At 46.7% G+C, this 19,042-nt stretch overlaps 1 protein-coding gene across 4 annotated transcripts in view; it reads left to right on the top strand.

The window, feature by feature from the left end:
• Nucleotides 1-19,042, top strand: part of WWOX (WW domain containing oxidoreductase) — a 902,466-nt gene that overhangs the window by 470,906 nt on the left and 412,518 nt on the right. The window contains exon 9 of one of the 4 annotated variants that reach the window (XM_014553773.2): nt 9,318-9,747. The exons of 2 other annotated variants lie outside the window; for them this stretch is intronic. In XM_014553773.2, the coding sequence (XP_014409259.1) occupies nt 9,318-9,344 (27 nt within the window). In that variant the 3' untranslated portion in view covers nt 9,345-9,747. Of the gene's footprint in view, nt 1-8,429; nt 8,563-9,317; nt 9,748-19,042 lie in introns of those variants that run through there. One more of the 4 variants, XM_032486821.1, reaches the window with a different exon arrangement.

Genomic DNA, 19,042 nt, shown 5'->3' on the forward strand with positions numbered 1-19,042 from the left:
ATGGAAGAGCTTGAAAGCCCAGCCAGATGGACATCATCACATGATTCATTTTTATTTGTCATCCCGAGCTCACTGGCAACCTTTTAACATCCCTCTCTCCTGAATGGGCGGCAGGATGCTTGTAAACGTATGTTGCTTTGTTGCAGATAATGCGCACATCAAAATGCAGTTATTTGCCCCGTTCCTGGATCCTCAACTCAGGTGTTTTTCCTGGCTTTGTATCTGGACGTTGTTAATGCCCACGTCCTGGATGTTACCACCGTTCTAGTGGCACAGTCCCTCTGCCATGCACATGTCCCTCTTGACGTCACAGGGGGATGCTTCTGTATTCTAGTTAGTTTCCCCTTTATTTCTTTCCTCACTTCCAAGTTCCATGGCAAAAATACGCTTCCTCTTCCGTGAGCCTCCATATACCCCTGTGTCCATCCCAACTTTCCACTTTTTTTTTTTAAAACATCATCCCCATCTGGCGGGGGGGGTTACATCTTTGTTTAACATATGCACAGAACCAATTAGTTGTAGAGGACTGTTTCGGGAGGCAGGCACTCCTCTGGGGCAGTGCAGACGATGTTGCCCACCCCACCCACCGTGCGCCCCCAGGGATGTTTGGCAGCGTCTGGAGACATCTTTGGTTGTCACAGCAGGTAGGGCTTGGGGGGACATTGCTACTGGGATCCAGTAGGCAGAGGGCAGGAATGCTGCTGGACATCCCATGATGTCCCCCCTCCAGCCCCGCTTGTCAGGAGTGGCGATGGGGAGCCGTGCTGGTCTGGGAGAGGATTCCTGTTTTCTCTTCTCTACTGCAGATCGTGAGTCAGGATGGGAATGCGCTCCCTTCTTTCCCACCTCAGCTCATGGCGCGAGATACGCTTAAAGGCAGTTTAGAATTGGGAAGGTCAGGGGTTAAGGCTGGGGTCAAAGGGATCCCTCAGAAACTGGTGGGAAGCATGAGCCAGTGTCAAGCCCTGTCCTTGTGTCCTTCGTGCTTCTGCAAATACGCCACAGACAGCACCACACTCTCAGGGGCCTGCCCTCCCGCTCCTTAAACAATACCCGTGCCTTTGTCAAGGGAGCGGCCGCCGCCCTGAACATGGTTAGACAGCACGTCAGTCCAGCCCTCCCTTGCTTTGCTCCTGCGTCCGTTTGAGATTCACTGCAAACTCATAAATCCCACTTTGCTCCTGGTAGCAGCCTGCCTGGTGTGTGTATTGAGCATTAGAAAAACAGTAAATCCAGCCCATTTATTCACATTAACCAGCCAAGGCATCCTGCGTGCCCGTGTAACTCGTGGAAATTACTGACGTGGCCTCCTGGACCGTGAAGAGCTGAGCGCACGCGGCGGGACTCGTCTGCGAGCAGAGTGTGTTTCCCCCTCAGCACGCTGTGTCGGAGTCTCAGCTACGAGAGCTTCCTGAGCGCGCTCTTCTGACTCTGGATTTAAGCCCCAAGCCACCCCACCACACTTGCTTTTTCCACCGCTTTGGGTTTTGTATCTCACACCTACTCCTTGCTGTTGCTCAACGGCCTGCTTAAGCCTTGAGGTCGGTCCTTCAGTTTCCCATAAATTAATAACACGTCTATGAATATTTCCCAGCCAATTTTAGAAGCCTTAGTCTGTTCCAGTCCCAGGACCGGGAAAACGGGGACAGAGAAAGCAAGCATCTCCTTTCAAACGCTCTTCCAGGACGAAGCAGCGTACTACGCATCTCATGCGCCTGCTACGTTCACTTACCATGTTGCTGCTCGTGGGATTACAGGCACAAAGCTTTCATAAATTTCAAGTGAAATATGAACATTTGTTGTCAAAACACTTTTAAGCTAAGAAAGCCCTGCTAGTCTTGGCTCCATTTAATATCACCACCACCATCATCACTGTTGTAGTATTTACATCCACGAGCATTGACATGCTCTGAGTTCTGGGGAGAAGTCTCCCCCTCCCCACTTCTCTCCCTGTTCCTTTTTAATTCTCCTATGTGTCTCTGTCTCTCATTTTACAAGCAAGAAACAGGACATCACGGAGTCAGTGAGTGGGTTTTTGTCCACCCTAACGTATCTGCTCTGTATGTTTGCAAACAGTCACTTCTCTTTCACGACAGAGGGAGGTCGTGGGGGAGTTTAGCTGACTATCAGAGAATGGCACGCAGGTCCCATCTGGGAGGCTGTGGTCACCAAGGAGGGTTCGGGGGCTGGATCGGAGACAGCAGAGCCAAGCTGGAAAGGCAGTCTTTGGGGAGAGCAGCCTGGGTCACCGCCGGAAAGAAAACAGCCTATTCCAAATCAGAGGGGCAGTGCACATGTGGATCAGAGAAATCAGGGCAGAGTTGTTAGCTGGGACAGAATGGACCTGTGGCAAAAATAGAGTAAAATAAAATAATAAAATAAAGCCATCTATCAAGCATTACACTTCAGTGGCCCACGAGTGTGCACCAGGCGTGCTGTGTAGGGCAGCTGTGACTCCCTGACATGGCTGCAGGAGTCCGACCAGTGGTTCTCAAAGTGGGATGAGCATGGCTATCCTTGAATTTGTTCAAGGTGCAGATTCTTGAGCCCTCTGCAGACTGACTGAGTCAGCATCCCTGGGGTTGGGGCCTGCACTTTGTTGTAAGAAGCCCTGCAGTTGATTGTAACGGTGGTCAAGTTTGAGATGCGGCAGGACAGGCGGGGAACAGTGGAGATGCCCGCCCCTGGGCCTGGGGATCAGAAATACGATGCTGCTGCCTGCAGCGGCCGGCCCGCGGGAAGGCTCTTCTACTCTCAGCACCGGCACCTTCCTCCACGAGGGGCATGATAGCGCCTGGCCTCCCGGGGCTTTTCTGGAATGATGCTGGTCACAGTGACAGCAGCGAAAAGCCATGTTACCATGACTGTGTACCAGGCAGTGTGCTAAGCGCTCACTTCAGACCCTCTCTGGTTTGATCCTGACAACTGCCCATGAAGGAGGTCTTACTATTACCCTTAGCTCAGTGTGGAGAAAACTGAGTGATTTGGCCATTTGCCCAAGGCCATGCCACTAGTGGGCAGGTATCACTCCAGACCGTTCTCCTTCCAAAGCATGTCAGCCAACGAGTGGCCACGTTATTCTACTAGATCAGGAGAGATAGTATGTTTGAAAGAACTTTATGAATTACAAATGCTATATAAAATGACAAAGTGGTATTACCATTGTCATCACTTTATATATATACACACACACACACACACATATTTTTTTTAAATAATTTGCTTTTTATTTTTTATTTTACTTTTTGGGGGAAATTAGGTTTATTTGTTTGTATGTTTGTTTATTTATAGTGGAGCTACTGAGGATTGAACCCAGGACCTTGTGCATGCTAAGCATGCCCTCTGCCACTGAGCTAGACCCTCCCCCCAGCAATATATGTATATTTAAAGATTAATTCTCACATTGGCATCTTTCTTTGATATTTCTCCTATGTGGGATTCTTTGGCCTGGATTCACCATCTGAATGGGGTCAAGCAACCCAGACTGGTTCTGGATTCAGGCCTTGGTGCCAGGGAGAACCCAGGCTCGCTCTTGGGTACTTTGACTTACCTTTACCACTGACAAGCAGAGGTGAGGAGATACAAGATTATTACTGGGGAGGGGAAAGAATCCAGATTATTACTGGGGATTTTTGAAGACTTCCAGGGTGGCCTTTGTAGCAGAGGAGAGTGTCAGGATGTTTCCCTCGGTTTTTAAAATTGAAAGTTATTTCATTCACGCTACACTTTCAAATCCTCGTCCTTCTTTAGGCTTTTAATTTCAACTTACATTTCTTACTATTTTGCTTGCAAGCCTGACACATTTTAGCAGTCATCTTGGAGGAGCTGTAGAGTAATACTTCAGCTCATTTATACATTTAGGTAAAGACCTTTAAAACACAAAGCTGCATTTATAAATGTAATATTTGATTTCCTTTTCAAGTACTTTTACTAACAAACTCCCCCAGAATGTAAGTAATTTGCATATATCTAACAAACTGCATTTCAAGTTGTGATGAACCTTAAGTTTACTTAACATAATGCTTTTATAAATTTAGTGATATTTCTGCCTACAGTCACAATTCCTGTAGTGATTACCATTTATACGTTAAAAATGGAAACTTTCAGGCTAATGTATAATAGTAGGACAGGGGTGAGCCGACTTTTTCTGTAAACGGACACATAGTAAATATTTCTGGTTTTGCAGTTCAGATGGTCTCAACAGTTTAACCCTTTGTATGAAAGCAGCCAGAAACAGTACATAAATGAGTGGACCTGGCTGTGTTCCAGTAAAACTTTTCTTATAAAAACAAATCGTGGGTCAGATTTGGCCCAAGGGCCATAGTTTGCTAACCGAGGGCCCAACTCAAACATTACAAATTCGTAAGATACCGCGTGTATGAAGATATGCTAACACAGTAGCATTATTGTTCTCATTTTGATTATCTCAATATTATTATGTTTCACTGTAACATACACACATGATTTTTTAGGTGCACTTCAAACGCTGGCTGTCTGGGTTTGAAGTTAGTCTATGCCGTGTGTAGCTGTGTGGCCTTGGACAAGTAACTTAACCTCTCTGTGCTTATTCTGATCATCTTTAAAAGGGGATTATGCCAGCACTTCTCTCACAGCGTGGTTGTGAAAATAGCATTCGTCCTTTTGTGTAAGTCTTCCTGTGGTTAAATGATGTCGGTGCACTAAGTTAACAGTGATGTCACACCAAACAGCATAAGGGTTACCTTGTGTAATTTTAGGTTCGCCTCTCAGCATCCTGAGGTTTCTTAACAGCCAGGGAGGCTTCTGGCCGACCTGTGTACTCCGTTCTCATGGATACCTGTACTTGTAGGGCAACTGCCTTTTTATAGACGCAACAATTATCAGTGATTCTGTTTCTTACAGAGGACAGATCACCTGTGCTCGCTGCTCACTGACACCTGCACCCTCCACCAGGGGGCACCTCACTCCATTGTGGTTTGCATTTCTTTGGGCTCTTCTGTGTAATTATCTTTGGGCCAGCTTAAATCACCTTTGAACTCGATGGAATTCTGTACTGTGTTTACATACGTCATGTCTCTGCAAACCAGAAACTAGTACCAGGACATCTCTCATGGGGTCATCTGACTTGAAGTCACATCTCCTAAGACAGTGGCTTTTAGCTGAGGGTGGCAGTGTCCCTTCCCCGCACACTGGGTGTTTTTAATCATCACAACGTAACCAGGGTACTCTTTGCCTTGGTGAGGGTAGGTGGCCAGGGAGACAGGGTGCTGAGCGTTCCACAGTGTGTGGCTGGTCTCATACAGCAGAGAAATGCCCTTCCTCAAGATGCTGGTGACACCCCTCCAGAAACACTGTCCTAGGGTGATCTTTGGGACACATACTAGGAAATGGACCAAAGACACTCACAGAAGTGTGCCCAAGTTCACAGTAAGTGCAGCCTGTATGGAGAAGAAACCTGCTAGGTCCGAGGACCAAGGAAACCTTGAGTCTGGGGGAGGGGAAGTGCCAGTGCTCGGGGGTCTCCCTTCTGTTCTGCAGGACCACCCCTCGCTGGGCCACCCTGTTAGATTTCTATGTTGTATTTCTTGCGGCATTTCTGGGCCTGCGGTGGGCCTGGCCACATCACCTCCTAGTCACGCTGGCCTCGACCTCCAGAGCCAGGTCTTGGAGATGCAGTCATCACTAGCCTGGCTCTTGGCACAGAACGAGTGCTTGATGAATATTTATTGAATGATTTCCAGCTAATGGAAGAAACCTAAACAGTACAACACCCAGAGTATTGAAGTTCTTTGAAAATTGACCTGAAGGACTAGTGAAAAGAATCTCAAAAGGCAGCGGGCAAGGCACTGGTGTTTATTAAGGCCCTTGGAGGAGTAGAAGGAGGGTCATAGTAGGAAGTAATGTCATGGGACCAGCTCAGCCTGGGGCCAGGCTGCAGGAGTCGATTCCAGACTCTACCAAGTATAGCCGTGTGGTCTTGGGCAACCTCTCTGTGCCTAATGGCTTCATCTTTGAAGGAGAGATAATGGTGGTGCTTACCTCACTGGGAGATCAGAGGATGACCTGTGGGACATTACAGAAAGCACTTTAACACAGCCTCGCAGGTAATGAGTGCCACATGGTGTGTGTTTTGGTTGTTTAGTTCCCTTCCTTCCTCCTTATACTCCCGTGTCATCCCCATTTGACAGGGGAGGAGGTTGAAGGTCTGATGGCCATATGGCAGGTGCTGGCCCTGGAACCCGGGCCAGCTTCCCTCCACCTCGTCTCCCCATCCCCATCTCTCCACCCACTTCCCTCATTCTTTCCTTCTTTTCTGCCTGGGGAACTTGGGAACCAAGAAGAGGAGAAGGGCTTGAGGAAAACACACCAAGGTGACATGTCTGAACCACGTCGTAAACCAGGGAGTTAGGTGTAGGGCTCTTTGGGACCTGGGTCAGCATCACGGGCTGTCAGTCTAGATGGAATGTTATGGGAGCCGTCATCTGGGGATAGAGCATGAGTTTCCCTCAGTGATGACTCCGCCTCAGTGCAGTGGGTGGGGAGGGAGCCCCAGTAATGGAGGCAAAGGAAGAAACGGGCCATCAGGGTTCTTTACCACTGGGAGCGAGTGGACAGGAGCAGTGAAACAATTTCCTCTCTAGGTGGAAAGCCAATGGGGAAGAAAGAGAAAATGAACTGAGAATGGCAAGGACAGAGGGAAGAGGTGTCTGATGTTTTGTGGAAACAACTTCAGAGTTCGGGGGGGCTGCATGTTCTGGGGTCACGGGAGACACTTAGAGCACTTGCCCCGCCCCCTTTCATCCCACCCTGCTCATCGCAGAAGAAGGGGACCTGAGTGTGGGTCCTTGGGACCAAGGACCTTGAGACCCTAGCGCTCCTCCTTTCCCCAACCCCCTGGAGTCCTGGCTCCAGGAGCAAATGCCTGCCCCAGACTTCTCGTAAGTCAACAGAGGAGAACTTCCTGCTCCTTCCCAAGGCAAGTCTGTGAAATTCTGGGATCCCACAGTGATTAGTGGGATCCGGGAAGGCTCCCCTGAGGATGGAGTATTAAACTGAGGGCTGGAGGGACCTTGACTTCAGCCAGGAGGAAAATCAAGAACCTGGGGAGAGGACGGAGGGCATTAATTTTGATTTTTTTCTTCCTGCTCCTTCTCTCTGTGCATCATAACCACCCTTAGGCACCCAGGTCACCCTTTACCTTGTTTGCCTCAGATTTTAATTTCTGCTTCTCCCTTGTCTCCTGTGAAAAGTGCTAACATTATAGGAGTTAGGATCTCCATAAAGGAGATTTCAAAACCCCAGAAACTCCCAAAGCTTGAAGTTAAGGGACAGGAAAAAAAAAACTAATGGTGCTTCCAACTATCCCACTGGTTTTGACCTCCTTAAGGGGAAGATGCTTCCTTAAAGTTTTTTTTTTTTTTCCCCAAATGCTCTGAGTTTCATGACAGGTGTAACAGAATTACCTCCAGACACATGACTACAACCATCTTCCTCTTCTCAGATCTCAGTGGAGAGGAGTTTTTGAATGTCATTGTTTTTTAATTTGTAGTAAAAATTTATATACTATAAAATTTACCATTTGAACCATTAATGAAGTGTCCAGTTCAGAGGCATTGAGTGCATTCACGTTACTGTGCAACCCTCACAGTTTTCCATCTCCAAGTGAGCTTGATTCTTTTTTTTTAATATGTATATTTATTGAAGTATACTGAACTTGACTCTTAGATCTCCCAGTCATGTGCTTCAAATTTCTAGATGCTGTTCAGCTCAGCATGTCATGGTGGAAAGGGCTGGTTTGGCACTTGTTTTTAAGCACTAGCAGCCGCGTCACCCTCACCCAGTGATCCAACCTCTTGGAGCCTCAGTTCTGGTCTGTAAAGTGGGGATGACACCCCCCCCCCTTTAATGAGGTGTGATTTGGACTTAGTGAGATCACAGGTTGGGGGGGCGTCTAGAGTTTGCTCATCTCTACAAGTTTCTGGTGAGGCTTGAATGGTCACACAGCACCCATCTTCCCTTCTCATCCATCTGCATTTTCACGAAACTTGGTTCTATTTTTTTATATGTAGCGCATATAATAGTTGGGGTGCCAGGAAGCATTACAGTTCGTGGCTGGACCGTATGACTGCCCACTGCTGCTCAGTAACTCCCGCCATATCGGCGGGTCGACATGAGGAGCATCCCCGGCTTGGTATCTGCCGCTGCTCTCACCACACAGTTTACGAAAGTCTAATCCATAAAAGCCGTTAGAAATTTCCATTAGGAGATTTGCACAAGTGGTTAAAATTAGTCATGCATTCTTGGCCTAAACTGCAGGAAGGGTATCTTGACTGTGAAAATGATTATGACATGTTAAAACTGTGTAATAGTAAGCAGACAGTTTGCCGAGCTGCTGGGTGAGTTCTGGAGAGGCGCTATTTATTTTCTCCCTCTTGACTCCTTTCTTTCAGGCAACACTGCCAGTGCGTTGACTTGGAAAACAACTGAGAGCCAGCCATTTCCAAGCATTGACATTATGCGGCTTCATTTGTGAGCCAGGCCAACTCTTTTATTTTATTGTACTGTATTTTTTTGGGGGGGGCATTAAAAATCACAGCATTCCTGGTTCTCTCACCCTGTCCCCAATTTAATATTTCTGGAAGGACAACATTGCTTCCAAGGGTAGAGCAATGGTGGAAACTTCCAGGTGCTGGAGATCAGCTGCCTGGTTTATTTGGTTACTTATTCCTTTTTACTGCAGTGGTGTTTTTCGTGTTAGAGAAAAGGCTGTGATTTTCTTTGATATTAAAAAGCCAACCACTTATATTTTCCAAAGCCATTTGCATTCAGTCTGATGGCCGCTAAAAATGTATGTGGATTTTTCATCTGAGAGGTTTTCTCTCTGCATATTGTTTACATTTATCAAATGTGGTCCTGCCCAGTACTTTATATTCATTGTAGCTTCCAGACCTGGCTGACAGCCGGGGCCCACGTGAAGCACACCACAAGACAAAGCCGCTAGAGTCAGAGGGTCTTCTTTGGAGAGAATACGAGAGCAAGGACAGGCAATTGTGGCTGTATAAATGAGCAGTGTGCCGAGTGGAGGCTCCGTCTTTGTTCTGTCATCAGTGTGTCGGTTGTCAGTCAAGCATCCCCTCCCCCTTACACGCTCGCCAAGCTAATGTGAGAACCCAGCTCTGACTCTGCTCTGAGGCTGCACTTGTGCAGCCTGAAAAATAGGGGAGAATTTTGTGAAATAAATACTTAAAATAACAGGAAAGAACTGGAGAAAGCTGACGTTATTTGGGGTTATCCAAACAAAACAGTTTAATATTTATTTGCTTTGTTACTCCCTCTAGGTCTTTGCATTTGGTGATGCTGTGTAATGCCACATGTACTATCAGAGGAGACTGCTTTTGTGCATGCATGTTAAAAACAAGAATAAAACCAACCCCTATTCCTGCAATTTTGGTACTTTGCCACCAGGTGGTGGTAGTGTATCTTGATTAAGGAATCTGACCTGCTAGGTGTAGGCATTCATCTATGTATTCACTGAATAACCTTCATTGAGGGTAGAGCATGGTTTAGATGTTATGGATATAGAAATAACTTAGAGTTGTGTCTTGAGAAGCTTACTGACTAGTGGCATATACTTTGTAGTCAAAGATGACAGGGTTTTTCATACAACCCAGGAATCCCACTCCTGGGCTTGTATCCAGAAGGAAATCTACTTCAGGATGACACCTGCACCCCAATGTTCATAGCAGCACTATTTACAATAGCCAAAACATGGAAACAGCCTAAATGTCCATCAACAGGTGACTGGATAAAGAAGATGTGGTATATTTATACAATGGAATACTACTCAGCCATAAAAACCGACAACATAATGCCATTTGCAGCAACATGGATGCTCCTGGAGAATGTCATTCTAAGTGAAGTAAGCCAGAAAGAGAAAGAAAAATACCATATGAGATCGCTCATATGTGGAATCTAAAAAACAAAAACAAACAAACAAACAAAAACAAAGCGTAAATAAAGGACAGAAATAGACTCACAGACAGAGAATACAGACTTGTGGTTACCAGGGGGGTGGAGGGTGGGAAGGGATAGACTGGGATTTCAAAATTGTAGAATAGACTACACTGTATAGCACAGGGAAATATACACAAAATGTTATGATAACTCACAGAGAAAAAAGGTGACAATGAGTGTGTATATGTCCATGAATAACTGAAAAATTGTGCTGAACACTGGAATTTGACACAACATTGTAAAATGATTATAAATCAATAAAAAATGTTAAAAAAAAAGATGACAGGGTTTTTTTTAACTGAATTCACCCATATTTGATCATAAATGCAATCACACTTTGTTGATAAACATTCATTTTTAGTACAAACATTTCCATCTTGTCAAGCTTCATATTTAATACAGTTAACTAAAAAGAGGATACTTTAGACACATAGGTATATCTTTTTGGATTAACTTTTCTCTTATTTGATTCTATGTATTCTTTTTCAGACCATCAGGGCAGCTTTTTGAAGACAGTTGCCTTTAACTTTCTCTCTCTCTCACACAAACACACACACTCACACACACAAATATCCTTAGGCATGTTTATTCTTTTTTCCCAGAGTTAGGTTAAGGCACCTGTCCCATTTTCTGCCTCTGCTTTTGGGGTAGGTGTTTTCTCCAAGAACACTCTCCTTGTGGGCATCCAGAGCCCACCACAATTCCATCTCTTTCCACCTCTTTCTTCCTCTCTGTATTCAAGGGCTCCATCTCTCTGTAGCTTTCTCTGGGCCCTAACTCTTTCTTATTTTCAGTCTTTTCATTTCTGTTTCTCAACCTTTTCATTTGTCAACTAGGAAGAAGCTGCAGGGAAGGGAGAGGGGGACTTAGGGTCTCCGCCACATCTCTCTGCCCTGGGACTTGGTCCCATAGCCCCTGCAAGTAGATGTTTTTCCAATTATGGAAGCACTGACAGTTCATCCAGGAGAGGAAGGACCCTCCGGGCCACGCTCTCTCAAGCCCCGAGTCTCCCTTTTGGCTTGAGTTCACATACGTACTGATGGGACACCACCTTCTCAGTAGGATTTCCCCAGCACCTTCCCTCACGCCTGACTTAGGGTACAAACTGCTGGTGCAAGTGAATCACTCAGTTACCCAGCCAGCCTCAAGGGACCGGATTCCATGTCAGCCACTGAATATTTTAAACAGAAGATAAACTTATTTGGTATCAAGAACAAATCATTTGCATAAGTGACATCTCAGGTTGTCATGAAAATCGCTGCAGCATTGATTCTGATCACTCAGGTCGTCTCATGTTACGGGGTTTTTCTCCTCTCACCCGTTTTTCCACCTTTCATCCCTATTCGGAGTATGAGAATTGAGAATAAAAGCAGTCCTCTTATCTTAAAAAGTTACCGTAATCAGACTTAACGTATATGCAAAAATCTCTCATTTCCCCCCCAACATTTGTGTAGAACCTCCAAATATTTGAAAAGGCATTCATCGTGTAGAAGAGCGGCAGCGCATGCCTGTCTGTGCCCCCTTGGCTCCAGCATCGCGCCTCTTTACGCACGAACACCGGAGGCGCTGGCGTCTTCGTGGGCTCCTCGCCGCGGGCTCCTCCTGCGCCCGCTCTGGAACGCCTGCAGCGGCGGAGTCGGTGAATCAGAGCCCTCCGCCGCCGCCAGGAGCGCACTGAGAGAGGAGCGCTGGGGCTGCGCGCCGTCGGAGGTGGTCCGGCTTTTCTGGTAGAGAGCTCTCCTCCCTCATTGTCTTTAGTTGGCGCTATTTTCTATGTGTTGATTGACAAATATGTGCTAAACCAAGGTCATTCTAAGTGAAATAATCACCCGAAGTAATTGGATTTCCTTGGTTAGTGTGTTTACCTTAAAAAAAAAAAGGGGGGGGGACTAGTCAGTTCATACGAAGCGTGTGCCAAGGAAGAGAGTAGTGAGAGAATGCTTTAGCTGTAAGATCGTGGGTCACATTCCCAGTTACTGTCAGGTAGGTCTTATTCTTTTTGGGTAAAAATGAAGTTCAGGAGGATTAAGCAAGTTGCCTCCAGCTAGGGCGTGGATAAGCCAGGGTTTACACACATAGGCTAAATGCTGGAGGCAGGGTTCAGATTTGGTAGAAATTTTGTAACCCAAAGTTATCTAGCCTCTCCAGATTACAGTCACCACCTCAAAGGATGGGAAAGAATAATCCAGTGTAGACATGATTTGTTCCCAGCAGCTCCTGGGTGGGAATCTGGGGCGCCTCCCCTTGGGAAGCCTCCACTTCAGAGCTCAGTGGTCAGCACCACCCTGCGGAAGGGCGCTCTCCTCTGCGGTGGGTCGTTGTGAGTCTCAGAGCTAAGCCTCTCTCCCCGACGCTGCAGTCCTGCTGGAGGCTCCCAGTGTGTGTGTTTGGGAGGAGAGGAAGCACCCACTACCTTGTGATTGAGGAGGTACCCTCTCACCCCCTGTAAAGGGCCGCCTTAGGCCAACAACCATTTTACAGAGTGTAAAGTGAGGGCAATGGCTTAGATGGACAGTAAGATGAGTTTCTATTTTAAAGCAATAAATGCACACGCAGAACACCGAACATTATAAAAGGACTGATAGTTTATGGTTTACAGAAGATGCTCACGTACATAATTTGAACCTCGCCACAACCATGTGAATTAGGCAAATGTTGTTTTTACAGTTAGCCTCATTTCATAGATGAGGAAACTGAGGCTCAGTTTCATAGGTAAATGATCCCTGAGTTTCATAGCTAAATGATCTTGGTTGTCTGGCTTCAAATCCTGTAGCTCGCATTGTGAGCTAAAATATAAGACACGCAGGTAAATTTGAATATCAAATAAACAGTGGTTAATTTTTTAGCATAAGTGTAGCCCATGTAATGTTTGGGACATACTTATACTTTAAAAATATGGTATGGGATATACTTATACTAAGACATAACTTGTTTATCTGAAATTAGAATTTAACTGGGCATCCTGTATTTTTAATTGCTTAATCAGGCACCTACTAATGGCGTCTTTTTGTTCCTGCCCTGCTGTGCCACATGGTCTTGATGTCATTCTGTGACTCAGTAACTACCCTGGGAAATCATCATTATTTTCGAAGTTACTCCTACCAAACATTTGTCACCTGCTAAAACCTTTACATACTGTGCTGTATCTCCTTATAGCCACCTTGAAAGCTGGGTACCTCTTCAAGCCAGATGAAAAAAACTGGGGCTCAAAGAGTTTAAGCAATTTGCTCAACACCTCTTAGTTAATAAATATGAAAACTAGGATTAGGACCAGCATCTGTGTTTCCAAGGGCATTTATCATGGCCATCTACATTCCAATTTTTTTTTTTTTAATTTAAAAAGAAAATGATGCCCACAGTCACACAAAGGCATAAGGCTCCTTTCGGGGAGAACCCAGGTGTTGGCATAAAAAATAAATTTTTTTTCCACAGCATCCAGCAAAATGCCTTCCATGTTACAGGCCCTCCACACATGCCTCTTTGCTGACTGATGTGTTCCAAGAGCAATTCGAAAAAAGCAGGGGGAGGGGGGAGAGTTGAAAACTCAGTGCCGTTTATGCGTCTATTTTGTCCTAGATGTGTTTTAAATTTTGTCAGGATCATAAACTGTGTTTCCAAACATGAAGATAAATTGGGCCTCTGACCTCTTACGAGGTGACATAATTCATCTGAAAGGTTTATCGCCCTGCGTGTCATTTCCCAGGTCCCTACAATTCTTCCTGTTCTTCTAACTCCATTAAAAATAGAAGAGGGTGGGGGGAGATGAGGATAAAAACTGGCTGGTTATGTTATGTGTACGGAATGCGGCACTGAGATCCCCCTCGCACTACCACCACCAGTCCTCCTGTTAACACAATACTTTTATCCCGTAATCACAGCCTGCGGGAGACAAAATAACAGTTCATCTGGAAAACGAGATTAACTCATTTAAGCTAAGCAGTGATCACAGAGGGCAGTGTGTTGGCTGTTGCCTGGGCGAGAGAAAGCCCGCAGATTCCCGGCTGTGGCTGGCCTGTCGGAAGTAATCGGGCCCTGATGGAGTCCACCTTCCTGGGCTGGGAATTCTGCGCATCTCTGACACGGCCCCGCTCACCTGATGAAGACTGTGTCCGTCTTTTTTCTGCATCAGAACATCTTCTGAACCACTTGCCTGTCTGCGCAGCTCTACCAAGAGCTTCTCCAGTGAACACACTGCCGCGTCCATGACCAATAAAAGCGAACTGCCGTGTGGTTCGGCGCTTGTTGGTTTATGCGGCATTTGAGTTTGCTTTGTGTCAGGCCTCTGGTTCCAAAGCAACACTTTGCTTTCTTGCCAGCCGCCAGGAGCAGTGGTTCATTCTATGCCCTGTTCCCTTTCTTTGGCAGTGACTTTCCTGCAGGGATGTCCCCCGGCTTGACCTGCTCTCTTTCTCACCTAGAGCCCTGAGTACAGGTTTTTTACCCACATCTAATTGCCCCACGGGTCACCCAACGGCCTGTGCATATGAGGCGGTTGGGGACTCGTTTTCCAAACGGCGTAGAGAGGCACCAAATGGAATCTGCAATTAACTGCCTGGAGACTTGCTTATGGAAGCAGTATGTTCAAGAAGAGGGGTGGCTGCTTCTGGCGTCTACATCTCTCCCCCAGTGCACACCCACCCCACCAAGCCTTTTCAACACTGCTTTGCCGTGTCTCCCACACCTGCCAGAGCTCACCTGTTTTCTCGAGGCCATTAAAGCTAGGGGACCTGCGGGTACGCATGTGTTTCCCATCTCTCTGTGCGATCTTATTTTCTTCCTGTTCATTGACTGACATCTGGACTATAGATAACTTACCTGTTTGTCAAGGCCAGATTTGAGGACATAATGACCACCCAGCAGGGATTTTAGAAAGTGAAGGGGACAAGTCACAATAGGAGAATGTTTCAGACAAATTTCTTCAAAGCCAGCTGGCTAAATTAGGCAAAGATTCTGCGTGCCTGTCTCTGTTCTTGACAGTCTGGACTTTGTGTGATAGAGAAACAAATATATCGTGAATCCTCCAGTGTTTCATGTAAATGGTTTGTAATGTTCAAAGTGATATGGAGTAATGTACATTTTAAAATCTGTCACTGTCCCTTTTGAAGAAATTTACCGTTTCTGGGGCTTACTCAGTAACAGCCTGACTGAATGATTGCTTCAATAAATAGGAACAAGATGCTCATATCAGACTGTTACATATGCTTTGGAGGGAAATTTTAAGACTAGGTGGCTGCAGTTATTCGGAGCTTTGTTGAATATTTAACAATTTTTTTCTGGATCCATCAACTCAGAAGACTATCAATTTTAGAGCATACAGCTGTTCAGGAATAATAGTTTGAAAGACCAGCCCCAAAGATCTTGGTGATGAAAGTGTGAACAGATGACGGAATGATAAACCTTAACGCTTAAAAATGTGTTTTTATAGCTCCCTCCCTGTATAACATCGTCTGATAAATGTGTTTGTGACGAATGGACCAAGTGAGAGAACCTTCCGTAAGGGGACCCAGCACAGTTTGAATATAAATGTTGGCTCCAATTCCCCTGTTAGCGATTGACTGAGTATTGATCAGCATTGAAGAGAGGCACATGGGAGCCTCCTCAAAGCCCTAGAAACGCACCTAGAAACGCATGCATCACATGAGTATTGATCACAATTATTACAGAAACATATCTCACAAATTCCCTCTGCGCATGTGACGTTTAAATTAATCCAAATTCAGAACAAAGGTCTGTTGGAAAGGGAAAGAGCATCTCTTTCAGCAGCTGTCCCCCGGTCCCCGTGGGCGCTAAATCATCCATAATCTGTGCTAGGTCGTCCAAGAAGCCTGAAGACCCTCCCAGTCATTGGGGGCCTGAACCCCTGGTTCCTGTATCTTGGATGATGGACGCTGTGTTGTGATGGCTTAAGTGAGAAAGTGCTCTGAGTGCAAAGCCAACCTGCATTTGACTTTGACATGTTCTGTGGATTAGAAGCAACTAAAGAGATACAGCATCCGGATGTAACATGGGAAGCTTGTTTTGATTTGGAATTAAAGAAGCCTACCGTCCAAGATGTTTTTCTGAGACAGTCAGGGAAATCTGAACATGGAGTAATTCATAGATGGTTTTAAGAAAGTATTGTTAATTTGCGAAGCAGGGTACTATTTCCGATTATTCGTTTCATATTACAGATACAGACTGGAGAATTCGCAAATGGAGACGGTGTGATGCCTGGGTTTTGCTTGAAAATAATCCAGAAGAAACAGTTGAAAGATGGGATAAACAAATCAAGAGTGAGAAATTTTGATAATTCTGGGTCAACTATGGATTTATTTAACTATTTTCTCTATTTTGGGGATACTTGAAAATTTCCATAATAAAATATTGTCTTGAGGTCTCAAGAGACAGACTGCCAGGAAATGATGGTTAGAAATAGCCAGTATCAGATTCCAGAGCTTCTAGACAGGGCATAGTGAGCCGGAACAGACGTGATTTCTGGTAACCAGACCAGCAGAGTTCTGTCCCCTCGAGGCTGTTATTATTTGGTACCTATTATAGGTTGGATTGTGTTCCCCCAAATTCATATGTGGAAGCCCTCCGCGCCAGGGCCTCAGATGATGCCTATTTGAATTCAGGGCCTTTAAAGAAGTGAGGAGGTTAAAATGAGGCTCTTAGGGGAACCCCTCATCTAATCTGACTGGTGTCCTTATGAGAAGAGGAAGTAGACATGCAGATAGAAGGCAAGAGTGCAGGCACGGAGAGAAGGCAGCCGTCTGCACACCCAGGAGGGGAGCCTCAGAGGAAGCCAAACCTGCCAACACCTTGACCTGGGAATTCCAGCTTCCAGCCCCATGAGAAAATAAATTTGAGTCCCTTAAGCCGCCCCGTGTGGGTGATTTGTCATGGCATCCCTGGCAGACTAGCACTTGGGTACTGACTGCTCCTGAGGTGGTGTGAAAGGAAGAAAGACCCAAGGCCTGCGACTCGGGGCACGCGGAACCTGGCCACAGTCCTGGCTTTGCCCACAGTGAGGAGGGCTACGTGCGTGCACATGTTCACATGGCTGTGTTTTGTTTCCATGAAACTGTGATTGGCGGGATGGGAAGGAGAGTGGGAAAAAGAAGAGAAAATGACAACTCTGGGGGACCGGGGAGTCCCATCCTAGAACGTGGCTGTCTCACCCGATTGTGCTCGATGAATGTTAGGTTTTCTCTCCTTCATTCAACCTCTGAGTCCTGACTGCCCTCCTCTGTGAATGGTGTCAGGGAGCCCCTGCTCAGAGATGCAGTGGCAGGGTGTTCCAAGCAGAGGAAATAGTCACTGAGACCTCTGGAGCTTGGTCAGGAGGAGGAGCTGCACTCACGAGATGCCTTGGAATCAAAACAGAATAAATGGAGGGGAAGGTTTAAGGTGAAGGTGGAGAGGTAGGCAGGGGCCTGGTCGCACAGAGCCTTGCAGACCCTGGTGAGGGCTTGAGATTTCAGTCTAGTTGTATTAAGGAGCCACTGGCTGGCTTTAAGCTGGAGCAAGATTGGTATGATATGATGATATATGATAAACATGTTTGCTGTGATATATGGCATTATATATATGATTAAGATAGGATACATGTGGCCCGATGGCGTGTGTTTGCTGTAAGATATGACACAGGAAATGGCATGATCGGATATGATGTGACATGACTCATGCCAACACCATGGCTATGGGGTGGAGAACGGGTGGTCACGGATTAGGATTGGAGACCTGGGGACCGAGTAGAAGGTTTATCAGTGCGGAATGGTTCAGCTGCAAGTTAGAGGAAACAGAAGTAAAGTTAGCTGAGACAAATAGGGCCCTTTTTTTTCTTTTCTAGCTTAATAAGAAGCCCAGAGGGAGGCAGGCGCTGGCGTTGGGTCAGCTGGCTCACATCTGGACTCCTGTCAGAGTTCTGGGTCACCGGCCCTGTGACTCTCCAGGTCATTCCCCCAGAGGTCTGCCTCAAGGTGGGAAGGAGGAGAAAGGAATGGTACCAGCCGGCTCTGACCTTTTTGTTGGGAAAGTCCCCTGACTGACTTCTGCACGTGTGTAAGGGACACAAGCTGTGTCACATGGCCACCTGAGCTGCAAGGAATGCTGGGAAAGCAGGTGGGAGCCTGCAGGAGCCAAGGCTGATGGGCTGCCGACTGGAACGTCTGCTGCAGGCGAGATTGCAGAGGATGGAGCGAGAAATCACGTGGGCTCCTAGAGGAACATTCTAATAAACACCATCACCAAGAGGAATGCCTCAAGGAAAGGAAAAGAACAAAGAGCCCTGCTGTCTGTCATCCCCTAGCCTGTAGGTGTGTGGGATCCGTCTCAGTTTACAGATGAGAAAGCAAAAAGGACAGAGTGTTAAAATGTTTCCTCAGGTCACACAGGTCCCAAACGGGCAGGGTGGGCAAGGACCAGGTGTCGCTGAGCGTCCACCCCCGCTGCACTGCTAGGGGTTGGCTTTGTCCTCCACATACGACCGAAAGGAAATGCTGAAGTCCTAACCTCCAGTCACTCAGCTGGTGCCTTATTTTGATGTACGATCTTTGCGGAGGTGATCAAGTTCAAACGCAGTCACTGCGGGGGACTCTAATCCAGTAGTGACCGATGTCTTTATGTAAAGGGGAAACTGGCGCACAGAGGCAGACGCGCACAGAGGGAATGCTCTGTGGAGAGATACAGGGAGAACATCACTTGAAGACAGAGGCGGAGACGGGAATCACCGGCCCTGAGCTGAGGAGCCTCTGGCACCACCCTGAAGCCGGAGGAGGCAAGGGAGGGTCTGTCTTGGAGGCTTTGGGGGGGGGGTGGCTCCGCCCACACCTTGCCTTCGACTTTGAGGCTCCACTTCTGCAAAACAGTTAACTTCTGCTGTTCTAAACCCCTTTGTGGTGCTTTGTTACAGCCGCTCTAGGAACTCACCCACCTGCTAACTCTCGCTTGCCCGTCAAGACTGGAACTGTTTGATGCGGGAGCCTCCCAGGGCCGTCGTCCCACTCGCACCTCCATTTTAGGTGACATCCCTCCGTCCCAGTCCCCGTGCTCTTCTTCCTGTGACATC

Source organism: Camelus ferus, chromosome 9, assembly GCF_009834535.1.
Source record: "Camelus ferus isolate YT-003-E chromosome 9, BCGSAC_Cfer_1.0, whole genome shotgun sequence".
Lineage (NCBI taxonomy): Eukaryota > Metazoa > Chordata > Mammalia > Artiodactyla > Camelidae > Camelus > Camelus ferus.